Raw genomic sequence first — 13,397 nt, 5'->3', positions numbered from 1 at the left:
CTGTTCTCTCACAGGTTCCATCATGGAGAATGGAGTGAGCTCTTCCAGCACAGCTGACAAGTCCCAGAAGCAGTCCCTGACCCCCAGCTTTCAGAGCCCAGCCACCAGCTTGGGGCTGGATGAAGGGGTCTCCGCCAGCTCAGCTGGAGCCAGAGCCGGGGAGACTCTGAAGCAGGAGTGTGACTCCCTGGGCCCCCAGATGGCGAGCAGCACCACCTCCAAGCCGTCATCGTCGTCCTCAGGACCCAGGACCCTCCCATGGCCAGGACAGCCCATCAGAGGCTGCCGGGGCCCACATGCAGCCCTGCCACCAGTAGTGATCCTATCCAAAGCGGCCTACAGCCTCCTGGGCCCCCAGAAGAGTGGCAAGCTGCCATCCTCCTCATCCCTGCTGCCCCACGCCGATGTGGCCTGGGTGAGCTCCCTGCGGCCGCTCCTGAACAAGGACGTGAGCAGCGAGGAACAGTCCCTCTACTATAGGCAGTGGACCTCGGCCCGGCAGCACCACGCCGACTACAGCAACCAGCTGGACCCGGCCTCTGGCACCCGAAACTTCCACCCCCGGCGGCTCCTGCTGACAGGGCCCCCACAGGTAGGGCCAAGCCAGCCGGGGCCATTTCTTAGGCTGGGGTTGGCGTGTCTTCGTCAAGAAGTAGAAGCCAGAGAACCTCCTGGGGGTGGAGCAGGTGTGACAGAGCAGTGAGGACCTCATTCAGGCCTCTCAGGCAGGAGACACTGCAGAGCCAAGGTGTGAAATCTCTTTTCTCTTTTCCTCCCCTCTTTCCCGCCTCCACTCCTCCCCAATTAAAAATCTTCCCATTAGGTGGGAAAGACGGGCTCCTATTTACAGTTCCTCAGGATCCTCTTCCGCATGCTCATCAGGCTTCTGGAGGTGGACGTGTATGATGAGGAGGAGATCAACACCGGTGAGTGCTGAGCCCAGGGAGTGGGCAGAGGGGCAAGAGACAAAGACATTGAAATGCAAATCCCGGGAACTTGCTTTTGGCTTCTGGGATTTCTACACTACCTAACCTGCAGAGTTACTGGGAGGCTAAAGATAATGTGCCCAAGGCCGGGCATCGCGGCTCACGCCTGTAATCTCAGCACTTTGGGAGGCCGAGGCGGGCGGATCACCTGAGATGGGGAGTTCAAGACCAGCCTGGGCAACATGGTGAAACCCCATCTCTACTGAAAATACAAAAATTAGCCAAGCATGGTGGTGCACACCTGTAATTCCAGCTACTCAGGAGGCTGAGGCAGGAGAATCACTTGAACCCAGGAGGCAGGTTGCAGTGAGCCAAGATCACATCACTACACTCCATCCTAGGTGATGAAGCGAGACTTTGTCTCAAAAATAAATAAATAAATAAATAAAAAGAATACGCCCGGAAAATAGTTCTGAGTAAACTGTAGCCTTTTTTAGCTCATTGAGGTCAGGGATGGTGTATTCTACTTTTAGCCTCCTCTCTATAATGTCCCGCAAAAAGGTGTTTTGGTTTTTGGGTTTGTTTTTTTTTAAATTTAAGTTCTGGGATACATGTGCTGAATGTGCAGGTTTGTTACACAGCTGTATACATGTGCCATGGTGGTTTGCTGCACCTACCAACCCGTCATCTATGTTTTCAGCCCCGCATGCATTAGGTATTTGTCCTAATGCTCTCCCTCCTCTTGCCCCTCACCCATCCTGTGTGTGTGTGTGTGATGTTCCCATCCTGTGTCCATGTGTTCTCATTGTTCAACTCCCACTTATGAGTGAGAACATGCTGTGTTTGGTTTTCTGTTCCTGTGTTAGTTTGCTGAGAATGATGGCTTCCAGTTTCATCCATGTCCTTGCAAAGGACATGAACTCATTCTTTTTTATGGCTGCAAAAAAAGGTGTTTTATAAAGGCTTTTTAGGTAGATTAATTGCCTAGATGGTTAATTGTTGTAAAATTCCAGTTGTAGTATTCAACTGCTTAAGGATCCAGGGCATATTTGTATTCTGGATACTAGTCCTTTGTTGATTGGTCAGAGTATGTCTTATATTTTACCCATAGGCTCTGAGTGAAGGCACGGGATTACTATAATGAGATGAAAACTTCTATGTGTAGAACTGAACGCTGGCACTACGAACAAAACATCTGCACTAAGACACAAGGGCAGGTGCTTGATAGGGCTGTGGAAGCCAGTGGGCACACCAAGACCACTCCAGCTGTCTTCCCCAGCTGGCACCAGGGAGATGATTCCACTCTGCCACTAAGAGCAGTGTGGCTCGGCTCGGCACTGGCACAGTGCAGTAGCTCACGCCTGTAATCCCAGCACTTTGGGAGGCCGAGGTGGGCGGATCACCTGAGGTCAGGAGTTCGAGACCAACAAGGTGAAACCCTGTCTCTACTAAAAATACAAAAATTAGCCGGGGGTGATGGTGTGTGCCTGTAATCCCAGCTACTTGGGAGGCTGAGGCACAGAATTGTCTGAACCCGGGAGGCGGAGTTTGCAGTGAGTTGAGATCGCGCCACTGCACTCCAGCCTGGACGACAGAGCGAGACTCTGTCTCAAAAAAAAAAGAAGAAGAAGAATGTGGCTCAAAACTGTGGCTTCACACCTCCGACCAGTTTGATTGTGCTGGCAGGAAACTGTGGGGAGGAAGTAGAGGCAACCAGGTGGAAGTTCTTCTCAAGCCTCTCAAAGATGAGTCTGGAATAGGGAAAGCCCTTGGCATCGTCTACCAAATTAGCTCTTGGAGATCTCACCTCATTTGTTTTACCTAAATAGTTGAACCTGTTCCATGACCAGCCCAAGAAATTAGTTTAGTGCCGAGCAAGAGTAGGTAAAATCAGCCATATTTAACCACTTTTTTATGGCTTCAGGCCTGTTTCCGTTTCTCATCAATTCACATCCATGATTTTAAACACACACACATGAATTCATCTTCCCATCTACATCTCCTTGTTTTTTTCCCAGCTAAGCTGCACTAGATCGTCGGGCCCACCAGGTTGGCCTCAAAACACCCCAAGGCCCCCAGAAAGAGCTGAGCCAGAAGGGCAAAGCCAGAGCCAAGCAGACTGGGAGTTGAGGCCTGCCCTTCTGCCAGCTCTCCCGCCAGGCTCGCTGGCACCACAACAGTGATGCCTTTGATTTTTTTCCTCAGATCATGCTACAGTGATCTTCACTCTTAACTCCGTGCCGGTGAGCTGTGAGAGTCTGTTACAGCCTGTTTGACCTTTGTAGTAAGAAACACTGTTAGTTTGGCTTTCTTCCTTCTCCCTCATTTTAGTGCAGGTTAATGCAACGGTGCTCTCAAGAGGCACAGTGACACCTTTTTAAAAACTAAACTAGGCTTGAAAGTGCAGACTTTAGTTCAGGGATATAAAAATAAATGTATTATATGTGTTAAAAAGATATTAGCTGTACCTCCAATCTTTAGCCTTTTTTGGAAAGTTTCTTTTCTCCCTTTGAAAGTTGTCTTAAGCTACTTTTTCATCTTATACACTTTATTATTAATAATAAAATATGTACATATATATATATATATATATATTTTTTTTTTTTAAGATGGAGTTTCTGTCATCCAGGCTGGAGTGCAGTGGTGTGATCTCGGCTCACTGCAACCTCTGCCTCCTGGGTTCAAGCAATTCTCCTGCCTCAGCCTCCTGTGTAGCTGGGATTACAGGCTCACGCCATCATGCCTGGCTAATTTTTGTATTTTTAGTAGAGGTGAGGTTTCACCATGTTGGCCAGGCTGATCTCAAACTCTGACCTCATGTGATCCACCCACCTCGGCCTCCCAAAGTGCTGGGATTACAGGTGTGAGCCACTGCACCTGGCCACTAATAAAAAATATAATGTTAGACACCAGCTGTGTGCCTGCGACTGTCTTGGCACTTTATTATTATTATTATTATTATTATTATTATTATTATTATTATTATTATTATTTTTGAGATGGAGTCTTGCTCTGTCACCCAGGCTGGAGTGCAGTGGTGCTATCCCAGCTCACTGCAACCTCTGCTTCCCGGGTTCAGGCGATTCTCCTGCCTCAGCCTCCCAAGTAGCTGGGATTAAAGGCACGCACCACCACACCCAGCTAATTTTTTGTATTTTTAGTAAAGACAGGGTTTCACCACTTTGGCCAGACTGGTCTCAAACTCCTAGCCTTAGGTGATCCACCCACCTCGGCCTCCTAAAGTGCTGGGATTACAGGTGTGAGCCACTGCACCTGGCCAATCATAAAAAATATCTGTTAGACACCAGCTGTGTGCCTGCAACTCTCTAGGCACTTTATTTTATTTATTTATTTATTTTTTTGAGATAGACTTTTACTCTGTCACACAGGCTGGAGTGTAGTGGCACGATCTCAACTCACTGCAACCTCCGCCTCCGGGGTTCAAGTGATTCTCAGCCTCCTGAGTAGCTGGGATTACAGGCACGTGCCATCACACCCAGCTAATTTTGGTATTTTTGGTAGAGATGGGGTTGGCCAGGCTGGTCTCGAATTCCTGACCTCAAATGATCTGCCTGCCTCGGCCTCCCAAAATGCTGAGATTACAGGTGTGAGCCACCATGTCCAGCGTGTCTTGGCACTTTAAATGTACCATCTCTGGCTGGGCAGGGTGGCTCACACCTGTAATCTCTATGCTTTGGGAGGCCAAGGTGGGAAGATGGCTTGAGGCTAGAAGTCTGAGATCAGCCTGAGCAGCAGGGAGACCCCATCTCTCACAAAAATTTTAAAACTCTAGCCAGGTGTGATGGTACACGCCTGCAATCCTAGCTACTCAAAAAGCTGCAGTGGAGGATTCCTTGAGCCTAGGAGTTCAAGGTTGCAGTGAGCTTAAATTGCGTCACTGCATTCTAGCCTGAGTGACAGAGTGAGACCCGGTCTCCAAAAACAAAAAGAAAAGGGTCTGGTATGGTGGCTCACGCCTGCAATCCCAGCACTTTGGAAGGCTGAGGTAGGATGATCGCTTGAGCTCAGCAGTTCAAGACCAGCCTAGGCAATACAGTAAGACCCTGCCTCTACAAAAACGTTAGCTGGGCATGGTGGCACGTGCCTGTAGTCCCAGCTACTCAGGAGGCTGAGGTGGGAGGATCATTTGATCCCAGGTGGTTGAGGCTGCATTAATGCTTACAATAATCTGGGGACTCAGGGTTAAGTACAGTGCCTGAAGGTGTGACGTTGTAAGGGGCAGGGCCAGGATTCACACCCAGGTCTACTGGCTCTCAACCGTGACTGCATATTGGAACACTCTGAGGAGCCTTAAACAATATGACTGGATCCTGGGCAGTCAGACATTCTAACTGAACTATTTCTGGGATGTATGGCCTGAGTGTGGGAATTTTTACCAGCTCCCCAGCTGATTCTAACGTGCATAAGACATTGGGAATCTTGCTCAGTGCATCCTAAAATCTCTTGGGTGTCAGTATATTAACACCCCACAGTTAAAATCTCAAGACAGAAATAAGATCATCCAAAATTAAACTTTTAAGGAAATTTTGCCTGGTGGAGACTAGGTTATCTTACAGATGCCAGAGTTTGTGAATTGGGTCTGCAGAGATGAATGCTGGGGGCCAGTGAGGGCAAATGTTCCTCTCAGCATGGGTGTGAACAATTCTGCCTCCTCTATTGGGATAGGGGAGCTCATTTTTCAGAAATGCCTTTGTCCACCCATCTGGGCTCTACGTCCCATAAAAGCCATTCTCTCTGACACATGGGGAAGAGGGAGGCCAATCACCTGCCCTCTGCACACTTCCTTCTTTTCCTAGATCACAGTGAAAGCAGTGAAGTGAGCCAGTCAGAGGGAGAGCCCTGGCCTGACATCGAGAGCTTCAGTAAAATGCCTTTTGATGTCAGTGTGCATGACCCCAAGTACAGTTTGATGAGCCTGGTGTATACTGAGAAGCTGGCAGGGGTCAAACAAGGTCAGTGCAATCAGCCAAGTTCTCCTCCTCTCCAGATCAAGGGGACACTTAACTCAGGGTGCCTTACATCTCACTTTTCTTTCGCTCTTTATGCACATCATTTTTTAAATTTCCATAACTGTTTCTTAGGGCATAAATTACAGAATACATGGAAAAGTCATTTTGGGGAAAAGGGGACTTTTCTTTCCAGGCATAGGGAAAACGTGTTATCTCGTGGGATGGCTTTTTGCCCCTTTATACACAGAAGTGATAAAGGAATCCAAAGTTGAAGAGCCCAGGAAACGGGAAACTGTGTCCATAATGCTGACCAAATATGCAGCCTATAACACCTTTCACCACTGTGAACAGTGCCGCCAGTACATGGACTTCACCTCTGCCTCCCAGGTACCATCCCGCCTTCGCCCTTGCCCTCTGTCACCCAGTATGGATTTTGTATGTAAGGGTGGGGGGTGGAGGGATAAAAAATAAGGCCCCTAGTTTCAGGCCTCTGGTAAAGGATAGTTTACTCATAAGAAGGAGCCACTCATTGATGAGAAAAATGCATGAAGGCCGGGCGCAGTGGCTCACCCTGTAATCCCAGCACTGTGGGAGGCCGAGGCGGGCGGATCACCTGAAGTCAGAAGTTCGTGATCATCCTGGCCAACATGGTGAAACCCCGTCTCTACTAAAAATACAAAAAATTAGCCAGGTGTGGTGGCGCATGCCTGTAATCCCAGCTACTCAGGAGGCTGAGGCAGGAGAAACGCTTGAACCTGGAAGGTAGAGGTTGCAGTGAGCCAAGACCACACCACTGCACTCCAGCCTGGGTGACAGAGTGGGACTCCGTCTCAAAAAAAAAAAAAAAAAGCACAATGCATGAAGCGATAATTAAATGAATGTTGGGTTTATTTGGATTGTGGGAGGGAGAGGAGGCAGCCTAGTTTCAGTATCTTGAATTACTTCTTCAGATGGTTACACGTGTCATGTTTAGGTTAGGAAGTAGCTGAGATGTTTATTTGCAATCCATGTATTACAGTATATTTGATAAAAGGGTTTCCCCCTCTTCCCTTTGGATCACTGACTAAAATGGCACTATTATCTCAGATCCACAGGGTGTGCCCTTTGAGCTGTGATTCTAACAAGTCTGTTGATTTGCACCAACATAGTCATATTCTCACACCTGCGTGGGGTGGCTTGGCCAGTGAAGTCAGTTTGTTTTATGCAGTGAGAACTGAGACATAGGAATGAAAAACATGGGTCAATAATCCTTAGTATGTGGCTTCTTTTTGGCTAGTGCATTTTTAAGCACAAAAGATGGAAAGGCAACAAATGATAGTAATATCCAGAGCTTACTTCCCCAAATTCATCTTTATTTTTATGACTTGGCTCTGAACACACAGAAACAACTCCTGCTTCTGGTAGGCCATACTGACTCCCCTAAACCTGTTTCTGCTCTTCAGGGCCAGGTCGTTACCCTTTTCCCACATCTCATCCTGAAATACAAATGAGTACTAGAAAGGATATACTTTAAAAAACTGATCGAATCATTCTGCCCTTCTAATACGAGTTACCTTTTATATCCCATTTGTTTTCTTGGTGTTACTGAAAACTTTTGGTGAGCTGCTTTGAAATAAGCTCATAAAAGCTTTATAGAATATAGAAGACCCAAGTCCCCTGGTCTACAGATTATAGGTTTTTAGAAAATCTCTTTATTAGAAACCCTCTATTCATAAAGTTTCTGTGTGACTACAGTACTAAGTAGTATATTCCCACATTTCTGAGGCAGAATAAACTAGAATTAAGGGAAGAAGTGTAATGTTATTTTTCTATGAAATATAGTATTTTGGTTAAAACCATTGGGAAACCTACTTTGATTCTAGTTGCTGATGAAAATTGATGGTATCCTTTTATTAAGCCAAATCTTATCCACATTAAAAGCATGAAAAGACCTATTATATAATTATTCACTGAGATAGGTTACTGAAAAAATGTGAACTCTTCAGCACTTTAAATGTAGGTTAGATTTATATTTGGCTTCAGTGAGTCAAATGGTCTCTTTTCTGAAACCAGAGTTCTGGGCTAAATGATTGAACTTCTTCAGCATTAACTGTAGCCTGGAAAGATGGGGCTGGAGAGGCATTTTAATGTCAAATCTGATATTTAGAAAGCTGATATTCATTTGATCTGACGCGCATAGAGCAGAAGTGTTTCCATCCGATTAACAGGGGACCTTTGGGAATGTATACAGAGCAGGACATCCCACAGATATATCTGACCTCTGCACCAGATGGAGCAGCTGTGGCTCTGAGAGCATAAGGAATGCAGTGCCAGGCAACAAGTACTTCTCCCACTGAGGCTATGCAGGTGCAAGATGGCGGGCTGTCATGTCAGTGGCAGCTCCTAAATGAAGTGTTTGCCTTATGAACCTTTTAGACGTGGCTGCTCACAGCCTGCTCTGGTGGCACTTACCAGTTCATGTTAGTTTCCATCTCTTAATAACAACCTGAAGGAGTGGCCTGGGAGTTTGGAAACTGTGGGCTTACTTACATTCCCTCCCTTTCTTCTTTGCAAATGTAGATGTCTGACTCCACCCTTCATGCCTTCACATTCTCTTCTTCTATGCTGGGAGAAGAGGTTCAGCTCTATTTCATCATTCCCAAATCCAAAGAGAGTCATTTTGTCTTCAGCAAGCAGGGCAAGCACCTGGAGAGCATGCGGCTGCCCCTGGTTTCAGACAAGGTGGGTGAGAGCATCTGGACTGCCAGGCACCAGACCTAGTTCTCTAAGCATCCTCAATCTAGAGGCTTTAATTTCCCTTTGTGGTCTGTTTTTTTCCCTTTCAGCAGAATTTGAATGCAGTCAAGAGCCCTATTTTCACTCCTTCCAGTGGTCGACATGAGCACGGACTCCTAAACCTTTTCCACGCCATGGAGGGCATCAGCCACCTTCACCTCCTGGTGGTCAAAGAGTATGAGATGCCTCTGTACCGCAAGTACTGGCCCAACCACATCATGCTGGTGCTTCCCGGCATGTTCAATAATGCAGGCGTGGGTAAGGGGCCCCCCTGGGGTGGGGAGAAGGGCTTCGAAGATAAACTGAGCTCCATTCCCCTGGCATGAAACTTTCAGATTCCCCTGCCTCTAGAAATTGTCCTGCCCTCCTCACCACTCTTCGAAAAAAAAAAAAAAAGCCTTTTGACTCTTTCTTGAATTTGAGTTTTCTTTTTCCCTTTATCTGCACTTTTGCAGAATTAACTCTGAGGGCTGGTAATTAAGGAAGAAGTCACTGGTGTACTGAGCACCCTGGGAAAGTTTGGGATTCTTCCCCATGTAGGCTGCAAATGTTCCTGAGCTGAGCACTCTGGGGCAGGAATGTAACCATGAGAAAAATGATGGTCTAAGGGAGAGGCAGCGTTAATGGTTCACCCAGATCAGGAGGGGCCCCTAGATCATCTCATCTTTAAGGCACGTAGCAAGTTACAGCGGGCTGCTGTACAACCAGGGAGGTGGAAGCATCGTTACTGCCTATGACACAGAAATGTGCCTGAAAGAAGTCCTGCTTTCCTCCTGGGGTTTAAGAGCAATGCGCTGATTTCTCAAAGGGGGCCAGTGCTTTGTATATATGACAGAGCTATGGAGACTGGAGATGTCAGAATGCCTTCGTTTTCCTTTCTCAGGCAGGACATCTCTAACTGAATCCAGTGTTTTAGAGCTGCGCTCTTCTGGACACTTCTTGCCCTGTAGTTCTAAACAGTTTGGCCCATCTGCTTCTGTCGGTGCCTCAGTGCCAAGTCAGGAGCTGCTTGTTCCCATTTTAAAGGGAAGTAATAACACCTAGCCTAGAGCTGGACTGGAGGGCAGATAAGACCTGAGTAGTTTTCTTGAACCCACATGTTTCTTCTCTCCAGGGTCTCCTCTTTCTCCACTGTCTCCCAACTTAGCCTCTGCCTCTCCCTTCCTTCTTAGGTCTCTCCATTTCTTGTTCCTTTCTGTGCCTTTTCATGTCCTTCAACTTCAAACAGCCTTAACATGGGCTTAAAATATTTTCAAAAATGGTTTTGTTTTGAATATAATTGTGTTTATCACTTTATATCAAGTGAATTAAGGCTTCTGTATATTTCTGTTCCTTCAGCCTCCCCCAAACCACCTATACTCTTACTAACTGAAGCCTTTTTCTATATGAATATGACCTTCTTCTGTGCCTGCCTGATCCTTAGGAGAAAGTTTTCTCATCCTAGATCTGACCAAACTATTTAGTACTCGTTTTGCCATTTTTGCAATAATTTGGGGAGAAAGAAGCCAACACACATATGCAAATGAAATATACAAACCATTATTTTTATTTTTGGTAAAAATCATATAACATAAAATTTACTGCCTTGGCCGGGTACGGTAACTTACGCCTGTAATCCCAGCACTTTGGGAGGCCGAGGTGGGCAGATCACCTGAAATAGGGAGTTCAAGACCAGCCTGACCAACATGGAGAAACCCCGTCTCTACTAAAAATACAAAATTAGCCTGGCATGGTGGCACTTGCCTGTTAATTCCAGCTACTCAGGAGGCTGAGGCAGGAGAATCACTTGAACCAGGGAGGTGGAGGTTGCGGTAAGCTGAGATTGTACCACTGCACTCCAGCCTGGGCAACAAGAGTGAAACTCCGTCTCAAAAAAGAAAAAAAAAAAGATTTTCTCCCATTCCATGGATTGCCTTTTACTCTATTATTTGATGAAGTCCAGTTAGTTTGTCTGTTTTTTCTTAGCTTTTGTTTTTGATATATGTAAGAGATCACTGCCAAATTCAATGTCACAAGGCCTTCCCCTATGTTTTCTTCTAAATGATTTGTAGTTCTAGCTTTTATGTCTAGGTCTTTGATCCATTTTGAGTTAATTTTTGTGTAGGGTCTAAGGTAACGGTCCAACTTCATTCTTTTGCATGTGACTATCAGGTTTTCCCAGCACCATTTTGTTTTTTTGTTTAAGACAGGGTCTTGCTCTGTCACCCAGGCTAGAGTGTGCAGTGGTACGACCATAGCTCACTGTAGCCTCCAAGTTCTGAGCTCAAGCAATCCTCCCACCTCCACCTCCTGAGTGGCTAGGACTATAGGTGTATGCCACCATGCCTGGCTAATTTTTAAATTTTTTGTAGAGACACGAGTCTATGTTGCTTAGGCTGCTCTCAAACTGCCGGCCTCAAGTGATCCTCCTACCTCAGTCTCCCAAAAATGCTGAGATTACAGGTGTGAGATACCGTGCCCGGCCCCCAACTGTGTTTGTTGACAAGACCATCTTTTACCCACTGAATGGCTTTGGCACCTTTGTCAAAAATGATTTGACCATGTATGAGAGGGTTTATTTCTGGGCTTTCTATAGGCCCAGATCAAAACTACCACACTATTTTCATTACTATAGCTTTGTAGTAAGTTCTGAAATCAGTAAGTGTGAGATCTCTAACTTTGCCTCTCTTTCAAAATTGTTTTGGCTATTTGGGGTCCCCTGAGATACTGGACGAATCACAGGATGGATTTTTGTATTTCTGCAAAGTCTTTGGGATTTTGATAGGGACTGCATTAAGGCTATGGATCACTTTGGATAGCACTGGTATCTAGTATCAAGTCTTCCAATCCATAAACACAGCATGTCTTTCCATTTATTGGTGTCTTCCTTAATTTCCTTCATCAATGCTTTGTACTTTTCACTGTACAAGTCTTTTGCCTCCTTAGGTAAGTTGATTCCTAAGTCTTTAATTCTTTTTGATGCTATTGTAAACGGAACTCTTGATTTCCTTTAGATTGTTCACGGTTGAGGTATAGAAATGCAACTGATTTTGGTGTTGATTTTGCATCTGCATCTTTGCTGGATTCATATATTCATTCTAAAGGGGATTTTTGGTGGAATTTTTAGTTTTCTATGTGTATGTTGCCTGGGAACAGAGATAATTTTACTTCCTTCCTCTTTGGTTGCCCTTTCTTTTTTTCTTAATTTCTCTGGCCGTGACTTCCAGTATTACATTAAATAGAAATGGTACAAGTGGCATCCTTGTCTTGTTCCTGATCTCAGTTTTGGAAAAGCTTTCAGTCTTTCACCATTGACTATGATGATGTTAGCTGCGGGCTTTTCATATACGGCCTTTGTTATGTTGAGAATGCGAACTATTACACACATGTTCTTGGAAGGTAGATTTTCCTAAATCCCAGTTTTACCCTTGATCTGTTCACACTGCTTTGGGTTCTTCCATAGATTTAATAGCTTTTCTTTCATTTATCACCTACATTTTGTTTCATTTTAGGATGGCCCACTCATAAAATTTGGCTGATTCCTATCATCTTGATAATCACTAACATTCACCACGTACTTAGAGGGTGCTAGGCGCTATCCTGAGCATCATACAGAAACCCTATGAGATTGCCATTATTACTGCCTTCTTAGAGGTGGGGAAGCCAAGGCACAATGGGTTTAATTTGTTCAGGGTCACATAGCTAGAAAGTGGTGGAATTAGGATTCAAAATCAGACAGTTTGGCTCCTGTCTATTCTCTTAATCTCTATACCATATTGCCTCTTGCAAAAGGCAGATCTAGGGAAAGGGTGCCAGTTTCCAGAGTCTTCTTCAGAAAAGAAGCTGCTGTCAGTTTCCTTGAAGTATCTAAAGCAGGGGACATATCAGTGGAATTGGCATACCCACTCACTGCAGCCCAGTTAACTCCCTAGTACAGGACATGTGAGTGGCTGCTTCCAAGTCTGAGAGAGCCTCTTGTCATGCTTCAAGGAAGTAAACAGTAACAGCATTTCCTAGATGTGGATTCCTTTGTCCTATGAGGGAAACTGGATTCTTGCAATACTTTCAAAGTGTGGTTCATATCATTTGCATCCTCAAAGATATCTCTGGTTTCTGGCCCTTCACCATACCTACTCAAAGGCAGTTCTAGTAATGGACTCTTAAGAATCTACATTTAAAAGTGATTCCCCAGTAACACTGGTTTGAGAGCCACTGCTCTGAACATTTGGTTGGCTCCCACTTGCATGGTTCCCATGTGAACAGGCATTCTGTGGAGAGAATATAGCTGCCTGTGGGGCTTCAGCCAAGCCTGAGTGAAGGATGTGTGGATATGCAGATGTGGTTATGTTGCCTTCCAGGTGCTGCCAGGTTCCTCATCAAGGAGCTATCATATCACAACCTAGAATTGGAGAGAAACCGCCTGGAGGAGCTAGGCATTAAACGCCAGTGTGTCTGGCCTTTCATCGTCATGATGGATGACTCATGTGTCCTATGGAACATTCACAGTGTTCAGGAGCCATCCAGGTAGACTTCCAAGCTGTTCTGGGGGCGTACGACACAATGCTGTAGACAGGACAATACATTTCTTGACTACAGTTACATACGGAAGTAAGTGAGAGAGAGAGACAGCTTTCCAGAGCAAAACAGTCAACCATGAGACAACCCTCACTAAAACATTTTGTGGTGACTTAGGAATCTTTTATTTAGACATTCAGTAGCCCATTAAATTCCTGGACCATTCTGGGAT

The 13,397-nt window shown here is 45.6% G+C and overlaps 1 protein-coding gene across 1 annotated transcript in view; it reads left to right on the top strand.

The window, feature by feature from the left end:
* The window catches only part of GREB1L (GREB1 like retinoic acid receptor coactivator), a 242,900-nt gene that overhangs the window by 126,345 nt on the left and 103,158 nt on the right, over positions 1-13,397 (top strand). The window contains exons 22-28 of the mRNA XM_058438566.1: positions 15-592; positions 824-926; positions 5,744-5,899; positions 6,144-6,283; positions 8,456-8,617; positions 8,725-8,929; positions 13,009-13,174. Coding sequence (XP_058294549.1) covers positions 15-592; positions 824-926; positions 5,744-5,899; positions 6,144-6,283; positions 8,456-8,617; positions 8,725-8,929; positions 13,009-13,174 — 1,510 coding nt within the window. The remainder of the gene's footprint in view (positions 1-14; positions 593-823; positions 927-5,743; positions 5,900-6,143; positions 6,284-8,455; positions 8,618-8,724; positions 8,930-13,008; positions 13,175-13,397) is intronic.

Source organism: Hylobates moloch, unplaced genomic scaffold (assembly GCF_009828535.3).
Source record: "Hylobates moloch isolate HMO894 unplaced genomic scaffold, HMol_V3 SCAFFOLD_5, whole genome shotgun sequence".
Taxonomy (NCBI): domain Eukaryota; kingdom Metazoa; phylum Chordata; class Mammalia; order Primates; family Hylobatidae; genus Hylobates; species Hylobates moloch.
Note: the sequence above shows the minus strand (reverse complement) of the source record. Positions and strands in the feature narration are given on the sequence as shown.